Source organism: Anomaloglossus baeobatrachus, chromosome 3 (assembly GCF_048569485.1).
Source record: "Anomaloglossus baeobatrachus isolate aAnoBae1 chromosome 3, aAnoBae1.hap1, whole genome shotgun sequence".
In the NCBI taxonomy this organism is placed as follows: domain Eukaryota; kingdom Metazoa; phylum Chordata; class Amphibia; order Anura; family Aromobatidae; genus Anomaloglossus; species Anomaloglossus baeobatrachus.
The window spans coordinates 565,118,636-565,146,402 of NC_134355.1; the positions used below are offsets into that span (position 1 = coordinate 565,118,636).

At 48.3% G+C, this 27,767-nt stretch overlaps 1 protein-coding gene across 6 annotated transcripts in view; it reads right to left on the reverse strand.

Moving 5' to 3' along the window:
* Positions 1 to 639: 639 nt before the first annotated feature.
* FAM168B (family with sequence similarity 168 member B) overlaps positions 640 to 27,767 on the reverse strand; it is a 53,623-nt gene continuing 26,495 nt past the window's right edge. For 4 of the 6 annotated variants that reach the window (XM_075340916.1, XM_075340914.1, XM_075340915.1 and 1 more), the window contains 4 exons: positions 18,200 to 18,348; positions 14,849 to 15,023; positions 5,513 to 5,638; positions 640 to 1,760 (listed from right to left, as the gene is read on the reverse strand). In XM_075340916.1, the coding sequence (XP_075197031.1) occupies positions 5,526 to 5,638; positions 14,849 to 15,023; positions 18,200 to 18,348 (437 nt within the window). In that variant the 3' untranslated portion in view covers positions 640 to 1,760; positions 5,513 to 5,525. The remainder of the gene's footprint in view (positions 1,761 to 5,512; positions 5,639 to 14,848; positions 15,024 to 18,199; positions 18,349 to 27,767) is intronic. The other 2 variants (XM_075340917.1, XM_075340919.1) reach the window with 1 other exon arrangement.

Below are 27,767 nucleotides of genomic sequence, written 5' to 3' on the forward strand. Positions count from 1 at the left end.
TTTTTGAAACATGTTAAAAAACTGCAAGTCACTGGATCCGCACTATAACGCACGCAAACGCAGGTGAACGGATGTTAACGCGAGTCCATTGCAAATGCATTGAAATGAAAACACATTTGCACTGGATCCGTACTTCCGCTAAAATAACGTTTTCAACGGATGTTAAAAAGACGTAGTGTGAAACCAGCCTAAGCTGTGACCTAGCCAAGTCACAATGGGGGAGATTCATTTAAACTGGTACAAAGTAACCAATCAAGATTGTCATGTGATTGGTTGCTCCATTGTTACTTTGCACAACTTTTATTAAAATCTCCCACAACTGTTCTGTGTGGACTGCCAATTAGCAATGACGGACAGGTTGTATGTGCATAATAAGGCCGGAGTCACACTTACGAATGACTCATGTGAGTCTCGCATCGCATCACCCGGCACGTCCGCGCACTCTCCTGACAAGAGCGGGTCGGCTGCATGTATTTCTATGCAGCGGAGACGCTCCTGTCCGGAGAGTGTGCGGCCGCACCGGGTGATGGGATGTGAGGCACTCGCAAGCGTGACCCTGGCCTTCGAAGTATTTTGTGTAGCCAGAAGTTAGGCATCCGCCTAGTGTCAACCATAAGCATTTAGGAGTCGTATAGCGGCTTTGTGTAACAACATTTTTTTTTATTTAGATTCTCTAAACAAAAGAACCTTTCCATTGCAGAACATTTATATATGTTGGAAATGAGAATGGTCACCATTTTTATTTATTTATTGTGGAATGCCAACAGAAAACCTCTGCACAATGTAAGCAATTTAACAAAAAATACAAAAAAAAGCAAATTAAAATAAGAAACAATGTGGTCACTATCTTTCGAGTGGAAAGCTTACATCCACTTTTCCCAATTTTCGTGATGCACAGGATTTTGTTTTGCCTTTTCTCCAAATTCTATCAAATCAAATAAAAAAAGAAAAGAAAAAAAAAAAAAGAGGAGGAGGGTCCTTTTCTATTTCTGAGGAATGCTTGAAGTGTTTATTTTGGAAATAGCAATAGGTGCAGAGTGAATACTATAAAGTGGCCACCTCAGGCATGGCGGGGTCTGTACCCTGCGTTGTGAGCCGAGTCCTCCTCAGTCACATCATCAGCTATTCCTATTAAACATACTATAGAAAAATCAACTTGAGAGGGAAAACATAAAACATATTCCTAGTGAGAGATTGGGCAGAACCTGAATTACACTAATTACTTCATATGATGTTGTAGATCACATGGCACCATTTTACTAGTAACAACCTTCCAAAATAACAAAAAAAAACAAACGGTAGAGCAACACTCAAAAAACACACTGGGTGATTAGTCTTGCCTCAAGTTTCTAAGGTCTTACAATTAAAAAGCCTTCAGATTTCTTCTCGACTCCTTTGGATTTTGCATATGATGTTTCTTTTTTGTGTTTGCATATGTCACTGCAATAAACAAGCTTCATTTCGTGTTTAAACATGCATTCATCTAGATATGGATCATTGAAACAACTTTATACTCCCTTTTTATCATTAGAATTAGCTAAAAAAATTGCAAGACTGTCCACAAAACAGGATTTTATATTAAAGACAACCACTAGAGTCCCAAGATGTTAAGATATGCAATAATGGAAATCTTCGGATCCTGAATTAGTGTTAGGCAAAGTGTTGAAAGAATTCAGAAGGAAGAAACTTCTCGCTGGAGGTGGAACTTCAGCACCATCTAATAAGCATCGGACTTGCTTGCATATCTTCCATCTTTAAACCTGACAAAACATGAACCACGATATGGAATCAATCGGTTGTCAGAGACGTTATCACAAGTATCCTTTGTTAAAGGGAACATGTCAACTGATTTTTCCCTTATAAGCTGTGGCCACCACCAGTGAGCTCTGATATACAGCATTCTACTATACCAGGGCTTGCTGTATATAATACTCACCAGGAGGCGGTCCGGTGCGATAGGTGTCGCTGCTCTCCAGTACGACGCCTTCTTTCTCCTGTGATGGCTGTCCTGAGGCCCGCGTCCTACGTCATACACACAGGCCAGCACTGAGGTCCTGCACAGACGCACTTTGATCTACCCTCAACAGGGCAGATTAAAGTATTGTAATACGCATGCGCAGGCAGTCTTTGACCTTTCCTCGTGCCTGCATTACAGTAGTTTGATCTGCCCTCAGCAGGGCAGATTACATTGTGCATGCGTAGGACCGCAATGGTGGCCTGTGTGGACGATGTAGGACGCATCATCCATACGAGGCTGAGGAGGAGGATGGGGATCGCAGCAGAGAGGAGGTGCTGGACCGGAGAGCAGCAACATCCAATGGTCCGGACCGCCCCCCAGGTGAGTATAATAAAGGTGCTTTTACATTTTAGAGCGGCCTGGGCTCTTCTATAAAGTATTCTGGAATGCTGTATATAAGAGCTCAGTGGTGGTGGCCGCAGCTCATAAGGGAAAAACCGGTTAAGAGGTCAACTAAAAGGGAACCTATCTATATAAAATAGTGTTGTCCATAAACATCATACTCAATAATTCATAATCAAAAATTTGTTGGATGCACTATAATCCTAAAAGTAGCATTAGTTCCCCGTTATATGCCCACCGCTCCCAGAGTCTCTGGTTACTTGGATGTAGTGATGGCTTCTCAGCGACGCTCATGCAGTGTAAAGCGTGAGACCAGTGACAGACTGCAGCTGACAACTGATAGTTGGAAAGGGGGGGGTATTTATTGCTTCAGAATTTGATGACATTACCCCCAATTTGTACATTACACCTTTATCATGGACAACTCCTTTAACCCCTTCACGATCGGCCGATTTTTCGCTTTCCATTTTTTTTCGCCATTCTTCCGAGAGACGTACTTTTTTTTTATTTTTCAGTCAATATGGTCATGTGAGGGCTCATTTTTTTGCGGTACAAGTTGTACTTTTAAATGAAACTATAAGTGTTACCATATATTGTACTGGAAAACTGCAAAAAAAATTCCAAATGAAGAAAAATTGCAAAAAAAGTGTGATAGCACTATTGTTTTTGAGATATTTTATTCACGGTGTTCACTGTATGGTAAAACTGATGTGTGGGTGTGATGCCTCAGGTCAGTGCGAGTTTGTAGACACCAAACATGTATAGGTTTACTTTTATATAAGGGGTTTAAAAAAAAAAAAAAAATCAGAAGTTTGTCCGAAAAAAATGGCGCTTGTTTTACGCCATATTCCGTAACCTGTAGCATTCTCATTTTTCAGGATCTATGGCTCAGTGACTGCTTATTTTTTGCGTCTTAGGCTCCTGTTTTAAATTGTACCATTTTAGCGCAGATGCTACGGTTTGGTCGCCTGTTATTGCATTTTGCGCAAAATTTGTGGCGACAAAAAAAATTAAATTTTGGCGTTTGGCATTTTTTTTGCCGCTACGCCGTTTACGGATCAGATTAATTGATTTTATATTTTGATAGATCGGGCATTTCTGAACACGGCGATTCCGAATGTTGTATTTTTTTAACCCTTTATATTTTCAATGGGGCGAAAGAGGTTATTTGAACTTTTAGGGTTTGGGTTTTTTTTACTTTTTTTTTATTTTACTGGTCCCCCTAAGGGGCTATATGGGTTAACAATCCGATCGCTCTGCCATATCTGCTGATCACAGCTATACAGCTGTAAACCGCATATATGCTAATTTTCTGCCTCACTCAGCTCTGGGCGGGTGAAACCGAAAGTAATTCATGTGAGCTACAGGAGTCATTGCATGACCCTGTGTTACCATGACAACCACCGAAAGTCACGTGATCACGTCACGTGACTTCCGGATCAGCTGGTAAGTAAATGTTTACTGCCGATGCAGTTATAATGGCGCTGTCACATATTGATAGCGCCATTTAAGGGGTTAAACGGCATGGCAGGCACACCTCAATTGTGAAAATCAGCAGAGATGTGTGCCGATTGCGTCAAGCTGCCAGCAGCAGACTGCGGGCAGTAACACTATGACCGCTAGGACGTAATATTACTGCCCGCGATCGGTAAAAAGGTTAAGCCAACCCTATAAAAAAAAACAAAACTGACCGTCAGTCAGTGGGCATGGCAGACCTCTAATGGCTAAATTCCTTTGCTTTAGATGAAAAAGTAATCTGGGTCAGTCTATTATTGTGATACATTTCAAAGGGTTTTTCAGGATTTTTTTTGCTAAAGATCTGATCTTCAGTCAGGCAAATATTGATATCTGATAGTCTGATCACAGGTCCTGCAGACTCTACACTCTTGCACTTTACAGCTGTCTGCTATAGAAGAGAGCACCAATGTGTCCAGAACAATGCACAGTACACCAGCAATCCCTTTAAACTGTCAGCTCAGTGATGGTCTCAGGGTTTGGACCCCACCAATAACATATTGATGGCATATTTTAGACTATTAATGGAAAGCTTCAGAAAGGATCTGTCACCGTTTTTAGCTATGGAAATAGAGCAGCATAATATAGCGACAGAGAGCCTGATTCCAGTGATGTGTCACTTACTGAGCTGCTTGGTGTCCTGTTGACATAAATTAAACATCACAGAGATTCTATGTTCTGGAGTGAAGACTTCTTGGCTGTGTATAACCCCGCCCACACAGTTTATTGGCAGCGTCCTGTGTACACTGGGCATAGTGAGCAAGTTGCCAATCAGTGGTGGGGGCAGAGATACAGATTAGCCTGACTGCTCTGCATGTGAGACGTGGTCTTCAAGTGAATCTACTCCTGATACAACATGGATTGTACTGAAAATAGAGCAGATAGCCTAATAAGTGACATTCTTTAATCAGGCTCTCAGATTACATAATCTGCCCTTTAATTGTCAACTATTACAGACCTGTTTAAAAGGAAATCTGTCAGCAGGTTTTTAAGACCCCATCTGAGAGCAAAACAATGTAGAGGCATAGACCCAGATTCCAGTGATGTGTCATTTACTGGGCTGCTTGTTGATATTTTCATAGAATCAATGTTTTATCTACTGCAAAATTAGGAGTTTTTTTGAATGTTGATTTCCTTAGAACTAGAGAGGAGCGGACCCGTGGAAGTTTGATTGGTGCAGCCAACTCGAACTTTAAATTAAGATCGGTTTGGGACCCGGACTTAACCTGATCCCCAATGGAAGCCACTAATTGGGCAGTTCGGGTCTCTGCTCACATGCAGCCAGCCATAAACAGATCACCTCCAGGAAAGGGTTGGGTTTTCCATTTTTTTGGTGGTAACCCAACACAAACCACTGATTGTCAGCTTTGTGCCAACATACAGTGTACACAAAAAGCTGTCAATCAGCTGGGGTTACACAGACTAGCTGGACTGCCTGCAAGAGAGGCCTAGTCCTGCAATTATCTCCTGCTGATAAAAACATTGAGTTTATAAAAACTACAGCAAGCAGCCCAGTGAGTGACATTGCAGGAATCAGGGCCCGACATCTGAAAAATGATGGTGTAATTACGATTTTCCTTAATCCCCTCTTTGCATTATCCTGCGAAGCCCAAGAACAAAAGAAACGACAACACTTACACTGGTCGACTAATCACCATTGTGTTGGGACATAACTATAGGTTGGTGTCCCTGGGGGCCGATATGCAGGCATAGTAACTTGGTGAGGGGCTACTGGAGTTGGTGAATGGGTGGTCAACAATGTACCTAGAAAACAACATTGACAGATCATGAACTGAAATGTAACATCGCACAGGCAGTAACTGTGGTTGAAAACAGAATATCCAAATTATTTCATGACATACAATTGTGGTAAATATTGACACCCCTGCATATTAAAGAGAATCTTTCTGCAAGATCAACCCCCTACACCGTTCATATGGGCATGTAGGTCAGTAAGTGATATATGCATTGGCAGCTGTATATCCGCAATCTCTTGCTTGAGTGCAGAAAAATGCACAATTTTAGCAATATGCAAATGAGTTGTTAAGTGCTTTATCATGCCCAGAGCACTTAAAACCCGGAGGCAGAGGTTCATTATTTCCATCCTTTATGCCTCCCTCTCTATAAGGAATAGCTCAATGTGTCAGGACACTGGCCAGGTTATCTGGAGCCTGCATAAAGCTCTTTCCTCCCCTCTGTGCAGTAAAATGTCCTGAGCAGGGCACCGTAGTGCACAGGAGTGAGGAGAGCGGGGACCTACGCAGGCTCCACATTGAGCGATCACTCAGAGGTGCCAAGGATGGATAGCCTCAGGAGTTCTGGGAAAAAGCACTAAACGGCATCAAAAGTTGTGGATTCTTCCCCATGCAGACAATAAAAAGTGAAAATAAGAAATCAGCAATGCATTTAGCTATGGTTTAGGTGGGAGTAGGAAGGTAACCTCGCAAACATTACTTTTAAAGTACAGTATGGAAAACATCTGTAAATAATGAGCCTAGTGAAACCTGGATACATTATATCCAAATATTACACACACAAACACACACACAAGACGAACAAATAAAACTTTGCGGAAGTAACCAAAAAACAACCCACACAATTACAAAGCTGAAAACAATATCCAGACAGGATTAAAGGCTCCCGCTGCTGTTCACTTTGAGACAAGGGACAAAATCATACTCCTTATTACAGAATACCCTTATCTGTTAGATCACCAAGCACAAGCAGTCTAATCTTCGATCCACCCACGCCAGTTAGCTTCACATGTCTGCTGATCAGATCAACAGACAAGTGCAGGTATGACCGCAGGATGGTAACGGGAGGACGCAACCTAGGATGGACGGACGGACGGACACACACACACACACACACACACACACACACACACACACACACACACACACACACACACACACACACACACACACACACGTGTAAAGGGGTTAAAAGGAAAAACAAAAGCCAAAAAAAAGAAGGGAATTTTGTTTACTTACCGTAAATTCCTTTTCTTCTAGCTCCTATTGGGAGACCCAGCCAATTGGGTGTATAGCTTCTGCCTCCGGAGGCCACACAAAGTATTACACTTTAAAAAGTGTAACCCCTCCCCTCTGCCTATACACCCTCCCGTGCATCACGGGCTCCTCAGTTTTGGTGCAAAAGCAGGAAGGAGGAAACATATAAATTGGTCTAAGGTAAATTCAATCCGAAGGATGTTCGGAGAACTGAATACCATGAACCAAAGGAACAATTCAACATGAACAACATGTGTACACAAAAGAACAACAGCCCGAAGGGAACAGGGGCGGGTGCTGGGTCTCCCAATAGGAGCTAGAAGAAAAGGAATTTACGGTAAGTAAACAAAATTCCCTTCTTCTTTGTCGCTCCATTGGGAGACCCAGACAATTGGGACGTCCAAAAGCAGTCCCTGGGTGGGTAAAAGAATACCTCAATAAACAAGAGCCGAAAAAACGGCCCCCTCTTACAGGTGGGCAACCGCCGCCTGAAGGACTCGCCTACCTAGACTGGCATCTGCCGAAGCATAGGTATGCACCTGATAGTGTTTCGTGAAAGTGTGTAGACTAGACCAGGTAGCTGCCTGACACACCTGCTGAGCCGTAGCCCGGTGCCGCAATGCCCAGGACGCACTCACGGCTCTGGTAGAATGGGCTTTCAGCCCTGAAGGAATCGGAAGCCCAGAAGAACGGTAGGCTTCAAGAATCGGTTCCTTGATCCACCGAGCCAAGGTTGACTTGGAAGCCTGCGACCCCTTATGCTGGCCAGCGACAAGGACAAAGAGCGCATCAGAACGGCGCAGGGGCGCCGTGCGAGACACGTAGATCCGGAGTGCTCTCACTAGATCTAACAAGTGCAAATCCTTTTCACATTGGTGAACTGGATGAGGGCAAAATGAAGGTAAGGAGATATCCTGATTGAGATGAAAAGGGGATACCACCTTAGGGAGAAATTCCGGGACCGGACGCAGAACCACCTTATCCTGGTGAAAAACCAGGAAGGGGGCTTTGCATGACAACGCTGCTAGCTCCGACACTCTACGGAGCGATGTAATTGCCACTAGAAAAGCCACCTTCTGCGAAAGACGTGATAAAGAGATATTCCGTAGCGGCTCGAAAGGTGGTTTCTGAAGAGCCCTTAGCACCCTGTTAAGATCCCAGGGTTCCAGCGGCCGCTTGTAAGGTGGAACTATGTGGCAAACTCCCTGCAGGAACGTGCGGAGCTGCGGAAGCCTGGCTAGACGCTTTTGAAAAAACACGGAAAGCGCCGATACTTGTCCCTTGAGAGAGCCGAGAGACAGACCCTTGTCCATTCCGGATTGAAGGAAGGAAAGAAAAGTGGGTAAGGCAAACGGCCAGGGGGTAAAACCCTTATCAGAGCACCAGGATAAGAAGATCCTCCAAGCCCTGTGATAGATCTTGGCGGACGTTGGTTTCCTGGCCTGTCTCATAGTGGCAACGACATCTTGAGATAACCCTGAGGACGCTAGGAGCCAGGACTCAATGGCCACATAGTCAGGTTGAGGGCCGCAGAATTCAGATGGAAAAATGGCCCTTGAGACAGCAAGTCTGGACGGTCTGGGAGTGCCCACGGTTGACCCACCGTGAGGTGCCACAGATCCGGGTACCACGACCTCCTCGGCCAGTCTGGAGCGACGAGGATGGCGCGGCGGCAGTCGGACCTGATCTTGCGCAACACTCTGGGCAGCATCGCCAGAGGAGGAAACACATAGGGAAGTCGAAACTGCGACCAATCCTGAACTAATGCGTCCGCCGCCAGAGCTCTGTGATCTTGAGACCGTGCCATGAATGCTGGGACTTTGTTGTTGTGCCGAGACGCCATGAGATCGACGTCCGGCGTTCCCCAGCAGCAACAGATCTCTCGAAACACGTCCGGGTGAAGAGACCATTCCCCTGCGTCCATGCCCTGGCGACTGAGGAAGTCTGCTTCCCAGTTTTCTACGCCCGGGATGTGAACTGCGGAGATGGTGGAGGCTGTGGCCTCCGCCCACAGCAGAATCCGCCGAACTTCCTGGAAGGCTTGACGGCTGCGCGTGCCGCCCTGGTGGTTGATGTACGCGACCGCCGTGGCGTTGTCCGACTGTATGCGGATCTGCCTGCCCTCCAGCCACCGATGGAACGCCTTTAGGGCTAGATACACTGCCCTTATTTCCAGAACATTGATCTGAAGGGAGGACTCTGTCGGAGTCCAGGTTCCCTGAGCCCTGTGGTGGAGAAAAACCGCTCCCAACCCTGACAGACTCGCGTCCGTCGTGACCACAGCCCAGGATGGGGGCAGGAAGGATTTTCCCTTCGACAGAGAAGTGGGACGAAGCCACCACTGAAGAGAGGTTTTGGCTGCCAGGGAAAGAGAGACGTTCCTGTCTAGGGACGTCGACCTCCTGTCCCATTTGCGGAGAATGTCCCATTGGAGTGGACGCAGATGAAACTGCGCAAAGGGGACTGCCTCCATTGCTGCCACCATCTTCCCCAGGAAGTGCATGAGGCGCCTCAAGGGGTGGGACTGGCCCCGAAGAAGAGAGTGCACCCCTGTCTGCAGCGAACGCTGTTTGTCCAGCGGTAGCTTGACTATCGCTGAGAGAGTATGAAACTCCATCCCGAGGTAAGTCAGTGATTGGGTCGGTGTCAATTTGGACTTTGGGAAATTGATGATCCACCCGAACCTCTGGAGAGTCTCCAGAGCGACGGTCAGGCTGTGTTGACATGCCACCCGGGAGGGTGCCTTGACTAGGAGATCGTCTAAGTAAGGGATCACCGAGTGGCCCTGAGAGTGTAGGACCGCCACAACGGATGCCATGACCTTGGTGAAGACCCGTGGGGCTGTCGCCAGGCCGAAAGGCAGTGCCACAAACTGAAGGTGTTCGTCCCCGATGGCGAAACGCAGGAAGCGTTGATGCTCTGGTGCGATCGGCACATGGAGATAAGCATCCCTGATGTCGATTGATGCTAGGAAGTCTCCTTGGGACATCGAAGCGATGACTGAGCGGAGAGATTCCATCCGAAACCGTCTGGTTCTCACGTGTCTGTTGAGCAGTTTGAGGTCCAGAACGGGACGGAATGATCCGTCCTTTTTTGGCACCACAAACAAGTTGGAGTAAAAACCGCGACCACGTTCCTTAAAGGGGACGGGGATCACAACTCCTTCTGTCTTCAGAGTGTTCACTGCCTGAAAAAGTGCATCGGCTCGCTCGGGGGGCGGAGATGTTCTGAAGAAGCGAGTCGGAGGACGAGAGCTGAACTCTATCCTGTAACCGTGAGACAGAATGTCTCTCACCCATCGGTCTTGGACATGTGGCCACCAGGCATCGCAAAAGCGGGAGAGCCTGCCACCGACCGAGGATGCGGTTTGGAGAGGCCGAAAGTCATGAGGAGGCCGCCTTGGAGACAGTGCCTCCGGCGGTCTTTGGAGGACGTGACTTAGACCGCCATGCATAAGAGTTCCTTTGGCCCTTCTGTGGCCTGTTGGACGAGGAGGATTGGGACCTGGCTGAGGGCCGAAAGGACCGAAACCTCGATTGAATTTTCCGTTGCTGAGGTTTGTTTGGTTTGGACTGGGGTAAGGATGAGTCCTTTCCCTTGGATTGCTTAATAATTTCATCCAATCACTCGCCAAACAATCGGTCGCCAGAAAATGGCAAACCGGTTAAGAACTTCTTGGAAGCAGAGTCTGCCTTCCATTCGCGTAGCCATATGGCCCTGCGGACTGCCACCGAATTGGCGGACGCTACCGCTGTACGGCTAGCAGAGTCCAGGACGGCATTCATGGCGTAGGATGAAAATACCGACGCCTGAGAAGTCAAGGACGCAACTTGCGGAGCAGAGGTACGTGTGACCGCATTAATCTCAGACAGGCAAGCTGAGATAGCTTGGAGTGCCCACACGGCTGCAAAGGCCGGGGCAAAAGACGCGCCTGTGGCTTCATAGATGGATTTCATCAGGAGCTCTATCTGCCTGTCAGTGGCATCCTTGAGCGATGAACCATCTGCCACTGATACTACAGATCTAGCCGCCAGTCTAGAGACTGGAGGATCCACCTTGGGACATTGAGCCCAACCCTTAACTACGTCAGAGGGGAAGGGGTAACGTGTGTCAATAAGGCGCTTAGTAAAGCGCTTGTCCGGAAATGCTCTGTGCTTCTGGACAGCATCATTGAAGTTAGAGTGATCGAAAAACGCACTCCGTGTACGTTTGGGAAACCTAAACTGGTGTCTCTCCTGCTGCGAATCCGACTCCTCTCTAGGTGGAGTTGGGGGAGAAAGATCTAGCACCTGGTTGATGGACGCTATAAGGTCATTTACTATGGCGTCCCCTTCAGGTGTATCAAGATTGAGAGCAACGTCAGGGTCAGAGCGCTGAGCTGCGACATCAGATTCATCCTCCAGAGAGTCCTCAAGCTGAGACCCCGAACAGCGTGATGAAGTCGGGGAAGATTCCCAGCGAGCCCGCTTAGCCGGTCTGGGACTGCGGTCCGTGCCGGAGTCCTCCCCGTGAGACCTAGATGCCACCCCAGGAGCACGCTGCGGCGCAGACCGAGAGGGGCCTGGGGGCGATGATCCCACAGTGCCCGGGGCCTGTGTAAGGACCGATCTGAACTGCAAGGCTTCTAGTATCTTAGCAGACCATTTATCCATAGACTGAGCCATGGAATGTGAAAGCGACTCAGAGTTTCTCAGCCAAAACTGCAAACTCTGTCCCTGCCACCTGGACAGGGGGGGCCGGCGGTTCTGCCTGAGCCGAGGGTCCCACCAGTGCCCGAGACTGCGGCTGAGCGAGTGCAAAAGGGGCCGAGCATTGCTCACAGTGAGGGTAGGTGGAACCTGCAGGTAACATAGCCGCACAAGAGGTACAGGTTGCAAAATAACCCTGTGTCTTGGCACCCTTGCTCCTTGTGAACGACATGCTGTAGTTTCCTAGGAGAGTGATCACTGAGGGTATATAGCCAAAAGCAAAAAACAATGCGGCCGAACCGAGAAAATGTATACAAATTATATATATATATATATATATATATATATATATATATATATATATATATATATATATATATATATATATATATATATATATATATATATATATATATATATATATATATATATATATATATATATATATATATATATATATATATATATATATATATATTATATATTATATCTATCTATCTATCTATCCATACACACACTTCGGCACCCTAGGGGGACCAGCACCGGGTGACCGATGTGGCTTACCGACCGCCCAAAGCGGTTGTGTGTCCACCAGATTCCCTACCTTGGGCCTCCCAGAGCCGCAGAGCTCGTTCCTCCACCGGCAGAATGATTGTAAAAATGGCTGCCGGAGCTCTCAGGGGAGGAGGGAGCCGTGGGCGGCGACTAATAAAGTGCGGGAATCTGGTGCCCCACAGTGATCAGTGAGGGGGGAGGAGGACACCTAAAGTATGCTCCAGCCCTCACTGTCGACGTCAGGTCGACCGTCCCGCCCTTACCCCTGACTGGCAGGCCCGGGGGCGGGAGTTATGGTACTAGGCCGCATGAAGCCGGGGACTAAATTTAATACCGCGGCCGGCAAACAGGCCCGGTCGGCGCGGAAGTCCCGGTCGTCACAAAAAAACAGCAGCCGCTGCAGCGTGTGTGACACAAGCGCTCCATGCACCATCCCCATGGGGACACAGAGTACCTTTAGATGCAGGGCCCTGTCCCTGATGATATCAAGTCTCCTGTCCGTCAGATTCCCACAGGGGCTGCGGAGGGAGCCCGGTCCCAGTGAATAGATGACCGGTTAGGATCCCACTTCTCCCAGAGCCTCTAAGGGATGGGGAAGGAAAACGGCATGTGGCTCCAGCCTTTGTACCCGCAATGGGTACCTCAACCTTAACAGCACCGCCGACTTAGTGGGGTGAGAAGGGAGCATGCCGGGGGCCCTGTGGGGGCCCTCTTTTCTTCCATCCGATACAATCAGCAGCTGCTGCTGACTAAAATGTGGAGCTTGAGTGAATGTGTGCCTCCTTCAACACAAAGCATAAAACTGAGGAGCCCGTGATGCACGGGAGGGTGTATAGGCAGAGGGGAGGGGTTACACTTTTTAAAGTGTAATACTTTGTGTGGCCTCCGGAGGCAGAAGCTATACACCCAATTGTCTGGGTCTCCCAATGGAGCGACAAAGAAATATTATTCATTTTAGTTTCAGTACATTGGTTGGTAACATAAATGGCATAATTCAAAAACTACAACTTTTCATAGATCAAAAAGAGGAACAAAACCCCCAACAAACTGCAACAAACTGATAAATAATATAAATGTGGGAGGAGGGGCGGAATCCCAAAACCACAAGTCCCCCCCCCCCCATGTGTCTGTCTCTACCAACATCATATTACCTCACACAAACTGTTTATACCAGGGGTGGGGAACCTCCGGCCCGCGGGCCGTATGCGGCCCGCGATGACATTTAATGCGGCCCCCGGGCACATTCCAGGCTACCCCAGTGCTCGAGTGCTTTTGCCAGCCGCCGGCCCTTTAAAATCCCAGTGCGTTATGGGTAGATGCTAGAATGTACGGGCTATTTACAGATCCTGATTGCAGCCCGTACTAGAATCTACGGGCTCTTTTCGGGACCTGACTACAGCCCATACATTCTAGACTGAACCCGGGACTGTGCTCGCATGCTGAGGGTTTACCTTGAGGGCGGGGTAAACAGCGCGCTGTGCTCCAGTCACAGCAGAAGAGGTACAGCAGATGCCTCCCTGCTGTACATGCCTCCCGGACCAGTGCTATGTGACTCCTCCTCCTCCCCCCCTTGTACTGTGAGTATGCAACCCATCGCTGCCCCCCCATCCAGTGCTGTGTACCCCCCAGTACAGTGTGTAGCCTCCCGTGCTGCCGCCGTCAGCGCTGTCCGTTGTGCTGCCGCCGTCAGCGCTGTCCGTTGTGCTGCCGCCGTCAGCGCTGTCCGTTGTGCTGCCGCCGTCAGCGCTGTCCGTTGTGCTGCCGCCGTCAGCGCTGTCCGTTGTGCTGCCGCCGTCAGCGCTGTCCGTTGTGCTGCCGCCGTCAGCGCTGTCCGTTGTGCTGCCGCCGTCAGCGCTGTCCGTTGTGCTGCCGCCGTCAGCGCTGTCCGTTGTGCTGCCGCCGTCAGCGCTGTCCCGCCTAGCGCTGTCCGTTGTGCCGCCGCCTAGTGCTGTCTGTGCCCGCCACTAGTGCGGTCCATGCTTAGCATCTCCTGTGATGTATACACCCCTCCTGTGATGTATACACCCCTCCTGTGATGTATACACCCCTCCTGTGATGTATACGCCTCAATGTTTCCTGTGATGTATATGCCTCAGTGTCTCCTGTGATGTATATGCGCCCCAGTGTCTTCTGTGATGTATGTGCCCCAGCTTCTCCTGGGATGTGTATGCCCCCAGCCTCTCCAGACCAAGACAAACCTGGAAAAGCAGTTGTGAGAAACAAAATGATCAATATCACCGAACATCACAGCCGCTCCGGCCACCACAGTAGGGGTGAGTTAATTAATTGTTTGACCAACTATAGCCTGGTCGTTTTCAAGTTGATAATTTGGTGCGGCCCCCGAAGGTTGGTAGAAAATTCCAAATGGCCCCCGGCAGTAAAAAGGTTCCCCACCCCTGGTTTATACTAAGAATGTCCTTTGTTGCCTATAGCAGCCAATCACATCTCCTATTAATAACCTGCAGCTCCATTGACTTTAAAGTAAGGAGGTTTTTTGGCAAACAACAACCATGGGGTTATATTTTCCACTCAATACATGACATTCCCTGAGTCAAATGAGGTGTGTGCAAACTTTTGTGATTGTAACTGTGACGGTGCGGATTCCTTTAGCGGAGACATACACACACACACACCTTTATATATTAGATCATGCCTCCTGCACCAATGACCACTAATGTGGTTGCACAGATTCTCTTATATAACTGGAGACTTGCTCATACCTGCAGACATTGCCATGGTGGTCCCGGCTACCATGCCCATAGCCACGCCGCTGCCCCTCGGAGGGATTGGTGCGGGGTACATCGTTGCTGGCATTCCATTGGGCTGCACAACTGTAGTGTGATGAATTACATGTGGAGGGGCTGCAAACAGAGGTTGTGTATAGTACGTTCCCTGCTGTAATACAAAACACAAAATTAAAATGCATTTTTAACCAAATCGGCTTATATTTCCTGAATTCTTAACTTGGAGGAAACAATACTGGAGTCTTTAGCCCGGAGGCTGGTTATCCCTGACTGCTAAGTAATGGTATCGGGTATATGCACTAATGCTATTCGGGTATATGCACTAGTTTCATATTTGCAGCTATTTTTTGCTGCAAAAGCAGAGAAAAAAAAACCCACTGTAAAATAAGCAATTTTTTTACTTGCTTTTTTTCCCTCACTGATTTGTATGGGTGAAAAACATGAAAAAAATTGACACGCTGTAGATTTGAAATAAAAACGCTATGAAGGTTCAAATCTGCAAGGAGAAAATAAGCAGCATGTGCCCAGGATTTCAGAAATCTCATCCACTTTGCTCTACCGACACAGAAAAATGATGGTGCAATTACGATTTTTCCTTAATCCCCTCCCGGCCATATCCTGCGAAGCCCAAGAACAAAAGAAACGAGAACAGTTAGGCTTTGTGCGCACGTTGCATTCCGGCGTGACAAATAAAAAGCAGCGTTTTGTCACTGCATGTGCGTTTCAAAAGCATGCAAAACGTTGCGTTTTGTATGTATTTTGAATGTAGTATGGATGCGTTCTGGATGCTTGCACTCCCACAGAGGGAAAAACATACAAAACGCACAAAAGACGTGACATGTTGCTTTTTAGAACGCATCAATTTTGTAAAAAAATTGGCATCGAAAACGCTGCGTTTCAAAACACAACATGCGCATGGAATTTACTTAATTGTCAGACCTTGCTGGGGACACAGAACGCATGCGTTTACACTGCAGTTTAAACAGCTGCATAAACGCATGAAAAAACGCAACGTGCGCACACAGCCTTAAGGCCGCTTTACACGCAACGACATCGCTAACGAGATATCGCTGGGGTCACTGAATTCATGACGCACATCCGGTCTCGTTAGCGACGTCGTTGCGTGTGACACGTACGAGCGACCGCTAATGATCAGAAATAGTCACCAAATCGCTGATCGTTGACACGTCGTTCATTTCCCAAATATCGTTGCTTGTGCTGGACGCAGGTTGTTAGTCGTTCCTGAGGCAGCACACATCACTATGTGTGACACCGCGGGAACCACGAACAATAGCGTTCCTGCGTCCTCCGGCAACGAGGTGGGAGTGACCTTAATGCGGCTGCTCTCCACCCCTCCGCATCTATTGGTGGCTCGTTGATTGACGTCACTGTGACGCCGCACAAACCTCCCCCTTAAAAAAAAAAAATAAAAAAAATAAAAAATGGTTGTTCGCCGGCAACAGCGACGTCGCTAGGAAGGTAAGTACGTGTGACGCGTACCTCTGATATTGTTCGCCACGGGCAGAGATTTGCCCGTGACGCACAAACGACGGGGGCGATCGCTAGCGATGTCACAGCGTGTAAAGCGCCCTTTAGAGTTATTTCCTCCGGGCAGTGAGGTTCGAAGTGCAGGAGCCGAGCAGGTTTAAAACACTATTAACCCCAGACTCACTTATATCTCGGGTCAGTATTAAGTTGTATTGGTTGTCACTAAGGGGTAAAACATGGTGAGAAAAAAAAAAAAATAAATAAAAAAAATTGTAACCAGGCCACCACAAACAAAAAAAAACAAACAGATTTACTAGTCTGCAACATGAATTGTGGAGAGCTCCACTAAAGATGAGGTGTATAGCGGCTATTAATGCACCTAAAGGCTGTCCACCTTGGAAAAGCCCTTGTATCAGAAATATCCCTCAACAACCGTCTGCTCTCATCCTCCCCTCCATTCCAGTCCACCATCATCAAGGCCTGTGCACATTGTGGTTTTGTTGCATTTTTTTGCGCAGATTTGTTACAAAACCAAAAGGATTTCCTAGGCCCAGCAAATGAAAGGAAATGCCGCTGTCCAGAATCCCAGAGTGTATCAGCCATACCCTCTTTCGCCTCTCACTTCCTAAAAGTCAATGTGGACAAAAGTGAAATCATGTCCCCCCCATCACACTTATCTCCCCTATCTGATCTATTACAGTAAATGACACCACGCTCTACCCAGTACCCGAACTCCGCTGCCTCTGAGTAACCCGCAACTCTGCCCGGTCCTTCAAACCGCACATCCAAGCTCTCACCACCTCCAACTCAAAAATATTACCAGAACCCGTCCTTTCCTCAACTCCCAATCTATGAAATGCTAGTACATGCCCTCAATCTCCCGCCTCAATTACTGCAACATCCTCCTCTGTGGCCTCCCTGCTAATTCACTCACACTTCTCCAGTCCATCCTCAACTCTGCTGCCAGACTAATCCACCTCTCCACTCGCTATTCCACTACTTATCTATGGAAATCCCCTCATTGGCTCCCAATTCCCCAACGTATGTAATTCAATCTACTAACAGTGATCAATAATCAGCCAGTATATTCCAACACAATCTACAGTCCTCCCAACACCTCCTTCTCTCCTCCACACTTATCCATTCCTCATCCAACCACCTCCAAGACTTCTCCCGAGTATCCTGTCCTCTATAATTCAGTGCCTCAACACGTTAGATTATCTGCTACACTCAAGCTTCACACAGACCTTGAAAACCCATCTCTTCAGTAAAGATTACACAGTCTACAATGACCCCCTGCCAGAGCTTCTGCCTCACCACCACTGGCGCTGCCTCAAGCCCACCATACCTACTGTCTCCTCCCAATTATCATTTAGAATGTAAGCCCGCAAGGGCAGGGCCCTCTCCCCTCTGTACTATTTTGTCTACATATCTATATTTTGTATGTAACCCCCTTCTCATGTACAGCACCATGGAACCATTTGTGCTTTATAAAACAAAATAAAAAAAATAAAAAATAAATAATTTAAGAATGCATAACTCATACTGACGAGAAAAAAAAATCTCCACCAAAAATGCATGTAAAATTAAAAAAATAAATAAAAATAAAGTGCAACTATTTCCATTTTCCTGCTAAGATGGAGAAATGATGCAGAAATTTCTGCAAATATTTAACATGTGCACATACCCTTAGAAGGCTACGGTCGCCTTACAATAGAACAAATGATATCTGCTGGTTTAGGACATTTATAACATGTATGTATATTACATATCAAAGGCTGACTGACTAAGAACAACAAGGTTACACAAGCACAAAGTAAGAATATGAATCTAACCAACCTTTACCTGTGCATATGGGTTTTGCTGTGGGTAGGCACTTCTTACTGGGTATACTGCAGTCTGGTAAGGGTTGGGAGATGAAGAGTAGGGTGGGACAGCTCCGCTGGTGGGGGAACAGGACACTTTGTATGGCGTACCTGGCGTATATCCTGTAAGAGTAGAAAGACGGGTAAAGGCACAGGCGCTAGTGTGCGTATACACATGTACAGGGGTCAGACTACAAAGGCGTAACAGAATCATGAGACACAATCAGGATCCAGCATAGTCAGTTTAGAGACCAGAGAGATTGTGTATTGACTCACATCAACAATCTCATGTCCTTAAAGATACACCCCTGTAGGAAGACTGCTGGTGGTCCGCAATAGCCACCTTCTACAGGGTCACAAAACATAACACTGCCTCACCAGCAGGAGCCTGGGAGCCATTCCCTCTGCATTCCCAATATTACACCTTGTTGGCATGTATCAGTATATGAGGTACCATCAGCTCACTGCTTCCTATGTGACATAGGGAACGACTGTTTGGAGCAGCTGTAAAATCTGTAACCAAATGTCAGCAATGAGGTCTGTGTTATTTTTATGTACTGTATTTTTCTATCAGATGCACTTTTTATGACCGCTTCCTTACATCATAGGAGCACGTAAGGCCACGTGCCCACTCCGTACTTGGGGAGCTTTTTTTTTGTTTTTTTTAAACCTCAGCATTTAAAATACAGAAACGATGCAAGTTTTCTATTATACTTTTCTAAAGAATGCTCAAAATAAGCAATTAGTATATAGCATAAGGTGCTACTGTATGCAGAAAAAGCAAGAATCGACATATAAGAGGGAAGACCCTGCATGTAAAGTGCACGCACAAATGACAAACATTTTTTATTAGGAACAACAACTCAAAAACCACACAAGGGACAAAAGGAACATGAACAATCACTGAAGTACAATAATAGTGTGGAGGGCAATCACACAGCATACCAGCTACATAATAGTGATTTATAATGCACAAGAAGGGAAAACTAAGAAAGTTCTGAATAGAATACAGAATATGCTATATAGCAATAAAGAGTTGTACTGGCCAGGCCTGTGTGAGGAAAGGAAAACGGCCCACAATCAGGATAACACAATGCAATCATAGTTACCCATAGAAAGTGATGGAGACAATCCACAGCAGCAAGGTGCAGAAATGCATGTAGACAGGGGAATAAAGCCCTGTATGTGAGCGCCACCAGCACTAAATAATTGTGCCAGAGCCCAAGTAATGCCCACACGTATCACAGTATCAATCCAGCTTCCTCAGGAAAAGCTGTATTGTTACAGCAAAACGCGTAGGGTGCTAGAACGCAGTTCCATACTGCAGTGTGTGCACACTATACAGTCATAGCCAAAAGTGTTGGCACCCTTGAAATTGCTCCAGAAATTATTGCAATTACAGGTGTTGTCATATAGGAGTTTATTTACTTTGTGTGTATTGGAACAACATAAAAAAAAAAAAAAAAAAAAACGCACAAAGAAAAGAAGGGAATTTTGTTTACTTACCGTAAATTCCTTTTCTTCTAGCTCCTATTGGGAGACCCAGACAATTGACAATTGGGTGTATAGTTTCTGCCTCCGGAGGCCACACAAAGTATTACACTTAAAAGTGTAACCCCTCCCCTCTGCCTATACACCCCCCCGTGCATCACGGGCTCCTCAGTTTTGGTGCAAAAGCAGGAAGGAGGAAACTTATAAATTGGTCTAAGGTAAATTCAATCCGAAGGATGTTCGGAGAACTGAAAACCATGAACCCAGAACAATTCAACATGAACAACATGTGTACACAAAAGAACAACAGCCCGAAGGGCACAGGGGCGGGTGCTGGGTCTCCCAATAGGAGCTAGAAGAAAAGGAATTTACGGTAAGTAAACAAAATTCCCTTCTTCATTGGCGCTCCATTGGGAGACCCAGACAATTGGGACGTCCAAAAGCAGTCCCTGGGTGGGTAAAAGAATACCTCGGTAATAGAGCCGTAAAACGGCCCCTTCCTACAGGTGGGCAACCGCCGCCTGAAGGACTCGCCTACCTAGGCTGGCATCTGCCGAAGCGTAGGTATGCACCTGATAGTGTTTCGTGAAAGTGTGCAGACTCGACCAGGGAGCCGCCTGACACACCTGCTGAGCCGTAGCCTGGTGCCGCAATGCCCAGGACGCACCCATGGCTCTGGTAGAATGGGCTTTCAGCCCTGAAGGAACCGGAAGCCCAGAAGAACGGTAGGCTTCAAGAATTGGTTCCTTGATCCACCGAGCCAAGGTTGACTTGGAAGCCTGCGACCCTTTACGCTGGCCAGCGACAAGGACAAAGAGCGCATCCAAGCGGCGCAGGGGCGCCGTACGAGAAATGTAGAGTAGAAGTGCTCTTACAAGATCTAACAAGTGCAAATCCTTTTCACATTGGTGAACTGGATGAGGGCAAAAAGAAGGTAAGGAGATATCCTGATTGAGATGAAAAGGGGATACCACCTTAGGGAGAAATTCCGGAACCGGACGCAGAACCACCTTGTCCTGGTGAAACACCAGGAAGGGGGCTTTGCATGACAGTGCAGCTAGCTCAGACACTCTCCGAAGTGATGTGACTGCCACTAGGAAGACCACCTTCTGCGAAAGGCGTGAAAGAGAAATATCTCTCATTGGCTCGAAAGGTGGTTTCTGAAGAGCCGTTAGCACCCTGTCCAGATCCCAGGGTTCTAGCGGACGCTTGTAAGGAGGGACTATGTGGCAAACCCCCTGCAGGAACGTGCGTACCTGCGGAAGCCTGGCTAGACGCTTTTGAAAAAACACAGAGAGCGCCGAGACTTGTCCCTTAAGAGAGCCGAGAGACAAACCCTTTTCCATTCCGGATTGAAGGAAGGACAGAAAAGTGGGCAAGGCAAATGGCCAGGGAGTAAAACCCTGATCAGAGCACCAGGATAAGAAGATCCTCCACGTCCTGTGGTAGATCTTGGCGGACGTTGGTTTCCTGGCCTGTCTCATAGTGGCAATGACCTCTTGAGATAACCCTGAAGACGCTAGGATCCAGGACTCAATGGCCACACAGTCAGGTTGAGGGCCGCAGAATTCAGATGGAAAAATGGCCCTTGAGACAGTAAGTCTGGTCGGTCTGGTAGTGCCCACGGTTGACCCACCGTGAGATGCCACAGATCCGGGCACCACGACCTCCTCGGCCAGTCTGGGGCGATGAGGATGGCGCGGCGGCAGTCGGACCTGATCTTGCGTAACACTCTGGGCAGCAGTGCCAGAGGAGGAAATACATAAGGCAGTCGAAACTGCGACCAATCCTGAACTAATGCGTCTGCCGCCAGAGCTCTGTGATCTTGAGACCGTGCCATGAATGCCGGGACCTTGCTGTTGTGCCGGGACGCCATTAGGTCGACGTCCGGCTTCCCCATGTGGCAACAGATCTCTTGAAACACGTCCGGGTGAAGAGACCATTCCCCTGCGTCCATGCCCTGGCGACTGAGAAAGTCTGCTTCCCAGTTTTCTACGCCCGGGATGTGAACTGCGGAGATGGTGGAGGCTGTAGCTTCCACTCACAGCAGAATCCGCCGAACTTCCTGGAAGGCTTGCCGACTGCGTGTGCCGCCTTGGTGGTTGATGTATGCCACCGCCGTGGCGTTGTCCGACTGAATTCGGATCTGCCTGCCTTCCAGCCACGGCTGGAACGCCTTTAGGGCTAGATACACTGCCCTTATCTCCAGAACATTGATCTGAAGGGAGGACTCTGGCTGAGTCCAGGTACCCTGAGCCCTGTGGTGGAGGAAGACCGCTCCCCACCCTGACAGACTCGCGTCCGTCGTGACCACAGCCCAGGATGGGGGCAGGAATGATTTCCCCTTCGACAAAGAAGTGGGAAGAAGCCACCACTGAAGGGAGGCCTTGGCTGCCCGAGAAAGGGAGACGTTCCTGTCGAGGGACGTCGACTTCCTGTCCCATTTGCGGAGAATGTCCCATTGAAGTGGACGCAGATGAAACTGTGCAAATGGAACTGCCTCCATTGCTGCCACCATCTTCCCTAGGAAGTGCATGAGGCGCCTCAAGGGGTGCGACTGGGCTCGAAGGAGAGATTGCACCCCTGTCCGTAGTGAACGCTGTTTGTCCAGCGGAAGTTTCACTATCGCTGAGAGAGTATGAAACTCCATCCCGAGATATGTCAGCGATTGGGTAGGTGTCAATTTTGACTTTGGGAAATTGATGATCCACCCGAATCTCTGGAGAGTCTCCAGAGCAATGTTCAGGCTGTGTTGGCATGCCACCCGAGAGGGGGCCTTGACAAGGAGATCGTCTAAGTAAGGGCTCACCGAGTGTCCCTGAGAGTGTAGGACTGCTACCACAGTTGCCATGACCTTGGTGAAGACCCGTGGGGCTGTCGCCAGGCCGAAAGGCAGTGCCACGAACTGAAGGTGTTCGTCCCCGATGGCGAAACGCAGGAAGCGCTGATGCTCTGGTGCAATCGGCACGTGGAGATAAGCATCCCTGATGTCGATTGATGTTAGGAAGTCTCCTTGGGACATCGAGGCGATGACGGAGCGGGAGCGGAGAGATTCCATCCGGAACCGCCTGGTTTTCACGCGTCTGTTGAGCAGTTTGAGGTCCAGAACGGGACGGAAAGATCCGTCCTTTTTTGGCACCACAAACAAGTTGGAGTAAAAACCGTGACCCCATTGCTGAAGGGGAACAGGGATCACCACTCCTTCTGCCTTCAGAGTGCTCACCGCCTGAAGAAGAGCATCGGCTCGCTCGGGGGGCGGAGATGTTCTGAAGAAACGAGTCGGAGGACGAGAGAGGAACTCTATCCTGTAACCGTGAGACAGAATGTCTCTCACCCATCGGTCTTGGACATGTGGCAACCAGGCGTCGCAAAAGCGGGAGAGCCTGCCACCGACCGAGGATGCGGTTTGGGGAGGCCGAAAGTCATGAGGAGGCCGCTTTGGGAGCGGTTCCTCCGGCGGTCTTTTTAGGACGTGACTTAGACCGCCATGAATCAGAGTTCCTCTGACCCTTCTGTGGCCTGTTGGACGAGGAGAATTGAGACCTGGCTGAGGGCCGAAAGGACCGAAACCTCGATTGTACCTTCCGTTGTTGAGGTCTGTTTGGTTTGGACTGGGGTAAGGACGAGTCCTTTCCCTTGGATTGTTTAATGATTTCATCCAATTGCTCGCCAAACAGGCGGTCGCCAGAAAATGGAAACCGGTTAAGAACTTTTTGGAAGCAGAGTCTGCCTTCCATTCACGTAGCCACATGGCCCTGCGGACTGCCACCGAATTGGCGGATGCTACCGCCGTACGGCTCGCAGAGTCCAGGACAGCATTCATGGCGTAGGACGCAAACGCCGACGCCTGAGAGGTTAAGGACACAACCAGCGGAGTAGAGGCACGTGTGACTGCATTAATCTCAGACTGACAAGCTGAGATAGCTTGGAGTGCCCATACGGCTGCGAATGCCGGAGCAAAGGACGCGCCGATAGCTTCATAGATGGATTTCATCAGGAGCTCTATCTGCCTGTCAGTGGCATCCTTGAGTGAAGCACCATCTGCCACTGCAACTATGGATCTAGCCGCCAGTCTAGAGACTGGAGGATCCACCTTGGGACACTGAGCCCAACCCTTGACTACGTCAGGGGGAAGGGATAACGTGTGTCATTAAGGCGCTTAGTAAAGCGCTTATCTGGAAAAGCTCGGTGTTTCTGGACTGTATCTCTGAAGTCGGAGTGATCAAGAAACGCACTCCGTGTACGTTTGGGAAACCTAAAATGGAATTTCTCCTGCTGAGAAGCTGACTCCTCAATCGGAGGAGCTGGAGGAGAAAGATCCAACACCTGATTGATGGACGCTATAAGGTCATTTACTATGGCGTCCCCTTCAGGTGTATCAAGGTTGAGAGCGGCGTCAGGATCAGAGCCCTGATCTGCCACCTCCGCTTCATCCTCCAGAGAGTCCTCATGCTGAGACCCTGAACAGTGTGATGAAGTCGAGGGAAGCTCCCAGCGAGCCCGCTTAGCCGGTCTGGGACTGCGGTCCGTGTCGGAGTCCTCACCGTGGGACCTATGAGTCGCCCCAGGAGCACTTTGCTGCGCCGACCGAGGGGGGGCTGAGAGCAATGATTCAACAGTGCCCGGGGCCTGTGTTACCGGTCTGGACTGCAAAGCTTCTAGTATCTTAGCAGACCATTTATCCATAGACTCAGAAAGTTTGTCAGCGAATACTGCAAACTCTGTCCCTGTCACCTGGACAGTGGCAGCAGGTGGTTCCACCTGGGCCGAGGGTCCCACCAGTGGCAGAGGCTCCGGCTGAGTGAGTGTCACAGGGGCCGAGCATTGCACACAATGAGGGTAGGTGGAACCTGCAGGTAGCATAGCCGCACATGAGATACAGGTTGCAAAGTAAGCCTGTGCCTTGGCACCCTTGCTTTTTGCGGACGACATGCTGTTGTCTCCTCTTAGAGCAATCAGAGAGGGTATATAGCCAAAAGCAAATAGTGCGGCCGTACAGAGTAAATGTATACAATATAAGCATATAAATATACACTTCGGCACCCAGGGGGGCCAGCACCTAGTAACAGGTGCGGCTTACCGACCGCCCTCAGCGGTTGTGTGACCACCAGATTCCCTGCCTGGGCCTCCCAGAGCTATGGAGCTCGGTGTTGTCTCCCCTCTGAAGTTCTCCAGTGTCAGAAGTGCTGATAGGAATGGCTGTCAGCGTTCTGAGAGGAGGAGGGAGCCGTGGGCGTGCCTCAGAAAGTGCGGGAATCTGGTGCCCCACGGTGCTCAGTGAGGGGGGAGGAGGATACTAAGTATGCTCCAGCCCTCAGCGCAGACATCCAGTGCAGCGTCCCGCCCTTACCCCTGACTGGCAGGCCCGGGGGCGGGAGTATGCGGTACTAGGCCGCAAAAGCCGGGGACTAAATTTATAAGCGCGGCCGGCAAACAAGCGCGGTCAGCGCGGTAGTCCCGGCGCACAAACACACCCAGCAGCTGCTGCAGCGTCCATTACACAGGCGCTCTATGCGCCGTCCCCAAGGGGACACAGAGTACCTCAGAGGAGCAGGGCCTGTCCCTGACGATACCCGGTCTCCTGTCCAGCAGATTCCCCCAGGGGCTGCGGAGGGAGCACGGTCCCAGTGCCTGGTGACCGGTTAGGATCCCACTTCACCCAGAGCCCTTAAGGGATGGGGAAGGAAAACAGCATGTGGCTCCAGCCTTTGTACCCGCAATGGGTACCTCAACCTTAACAGCACCGCCGACCAGAGTGGGGTGAGAAGGGAGCATGCCGGGGGCCCTGTTATGGGCCCTCTTTTCTTCCATCCGATATAGTCAGCAGCTGCTGCTGACTAAATTGTGGAGCTTGCGTGCATGTGTGCCTCCTTCAACACAAAGCATAAAAACTGAGGAGCCCGTGATGCACGGGGGTGTTTAGGCAGAGGGGAGGGGTTTACACTTTTAAGTGTAATACTTTGTGTGGCCTCCGGAGGCAGAAGCTATACACCCAATTGTCAATTGTCTGGGTCTCCCAATGGAGCGACAAAGAAAAAGGGAAATTGGACAGAATTTAACATAAAATCCCCAAAATGGTGAAGACAAAACTGTTAGACCCTTCCAAAATTATGGGTAAACAACTTTGTTTCACGCATGTGATGCTTGTTCAAACTCAGACAAGTAACCGATGTGGGCAATATGAAAATCACACCAGAAACTAGATAAGGGGAGAAGTTAACTCAATCTTTGCATTGTGTGTGCAACACTAACGGCCCAGTCACACACAACACAATTTACCAGCGATCCAGACAATGATACGACCTGATAAGGATCGCTGGTAAGTCGCTGGTGAGATGTCACACAGTCAGACCTTACCAACGATGCAGTAGCGACCTGTATAACGATCTCGGCAGTCATTGGGACCCTGTCGCACAGCGTCAAACACAGCGATGGGTCCTGCCCAGCAGGATATCTCTTTTGAAGAAAATGGTCCAGATCATTTGGCAACGACTAGAGATCTCACAGCAGGGGCCTGATTACTGGTAGGTGTCACACATAAGATCGCTGGAGAGATCGTTGCTGCGTCACAGAAACTGACTCAGCAACGATCTCGTTAGCGATCGCGTTGTGTGCTATGGAGACTTTAGCATAGAGAACAGAAAGATAAGAACTGTCTGGGGACTGGAAGTCTCAAGGTTACAAGTCCATCTGGAGAGATCTTTGGTTTTCTTTCCCCCCCCCCAATGCACAATGTAAATCAAGAAGTTTATAATCTATGGCACTCTAGCTAATTTCCCTGGACGGCAGAGAAAAATTAATGAAAGGTTGTAACTAGTGATGCGCAAACATGCTCGGCACTGCTCGTTAATCTATCAGGCAATAGCGTCTTCGGGTACTTGCCGGTGCTTAGATATTTCGTCTGTGCAACAATGACCACAACGCACAAGCTTGATTCACTGCACAATGTAGGCCCCCAGGGAGAGAAATACAAAGTCTCTGAATGGCTCTCCCGTGGACTAAAACAATGTTCTCGTACGTAGTGTGACCGACCACCAAAAACCCTGCCCGTCTTCCCACCGGAAATGCTGTATTTATGGCTGGCTGTATGTGGGCGGACACCCAAATAGCCTAGTCATTAACTTCCCATAATGCTTGGTATTCACGTCAAGCTAGTCCAAGTGTCTGACCAACTTGAATCGAGTAACGAGCATTCGATCATTTTAGTACTTGCCCATCACTAGTTGTAACGGATTAGCAAACTGTTCTGTGCTCGATACAGGAAACAATCATTTTGATGCTCAGGTGCTCTTTTACAGAGTATAATGGAAGTCAATGGTGAACACGACCATTTTTTCCGGAAAAATGCTTGAGTCCCCCATTTACTTCCATTATACTCTAAACGAGTACCGAGCACCCAGGAATCAGTATCAGTGCGAAAAATCTGTTAACATTTTTATGACATGAAACGCTATGGCAAGAGACCCAGGAGGACCCCACTGCTGACGCAGAGACATGCAAAAGGTAGACTGGAGTTTGCCAAAATGTAGGTAAGCCAAAATCCTTCTGAGAAAGCGTCTTGTGGAAAAATGAGACCAAGATAGAGCTTTATGATAAAGCACATCATTTTACTATTTACTGAAAACAAAATGAGGCCTACAAAGAAAGAACACAGTACCTACAGTCAAATATGTTGGAGGTTAAAAGATGTTTTTGGGTTCTTTTGCTGCCTCTGATACTTGGTGCCTGAACTGTTTGCAAATATAAGATGCATACAGCTGCACAATAAAAAGTCAACAATGTATAAGGGAACTCTGGTACTGCATTACTGCTATATGAAAAAATGAGATTTTTAGTTTATGTATTGGCCTAGGCATGTAAGCCTGGAAACCAGCAGAAAGGTAATTTCAATAATCGGTAATTTCAATAATCCGGGTACCTAACTTAAATGCCACTATCTAGGTTAAAAACATCCGTGTCTGGGCAGCTAGACTAAAAAGTTAAACTTGAAATGCCACTAAACTCCTGCTATAAAGCTGCCCAGACACGAATGTTTTTAAGTTGGGTACTCA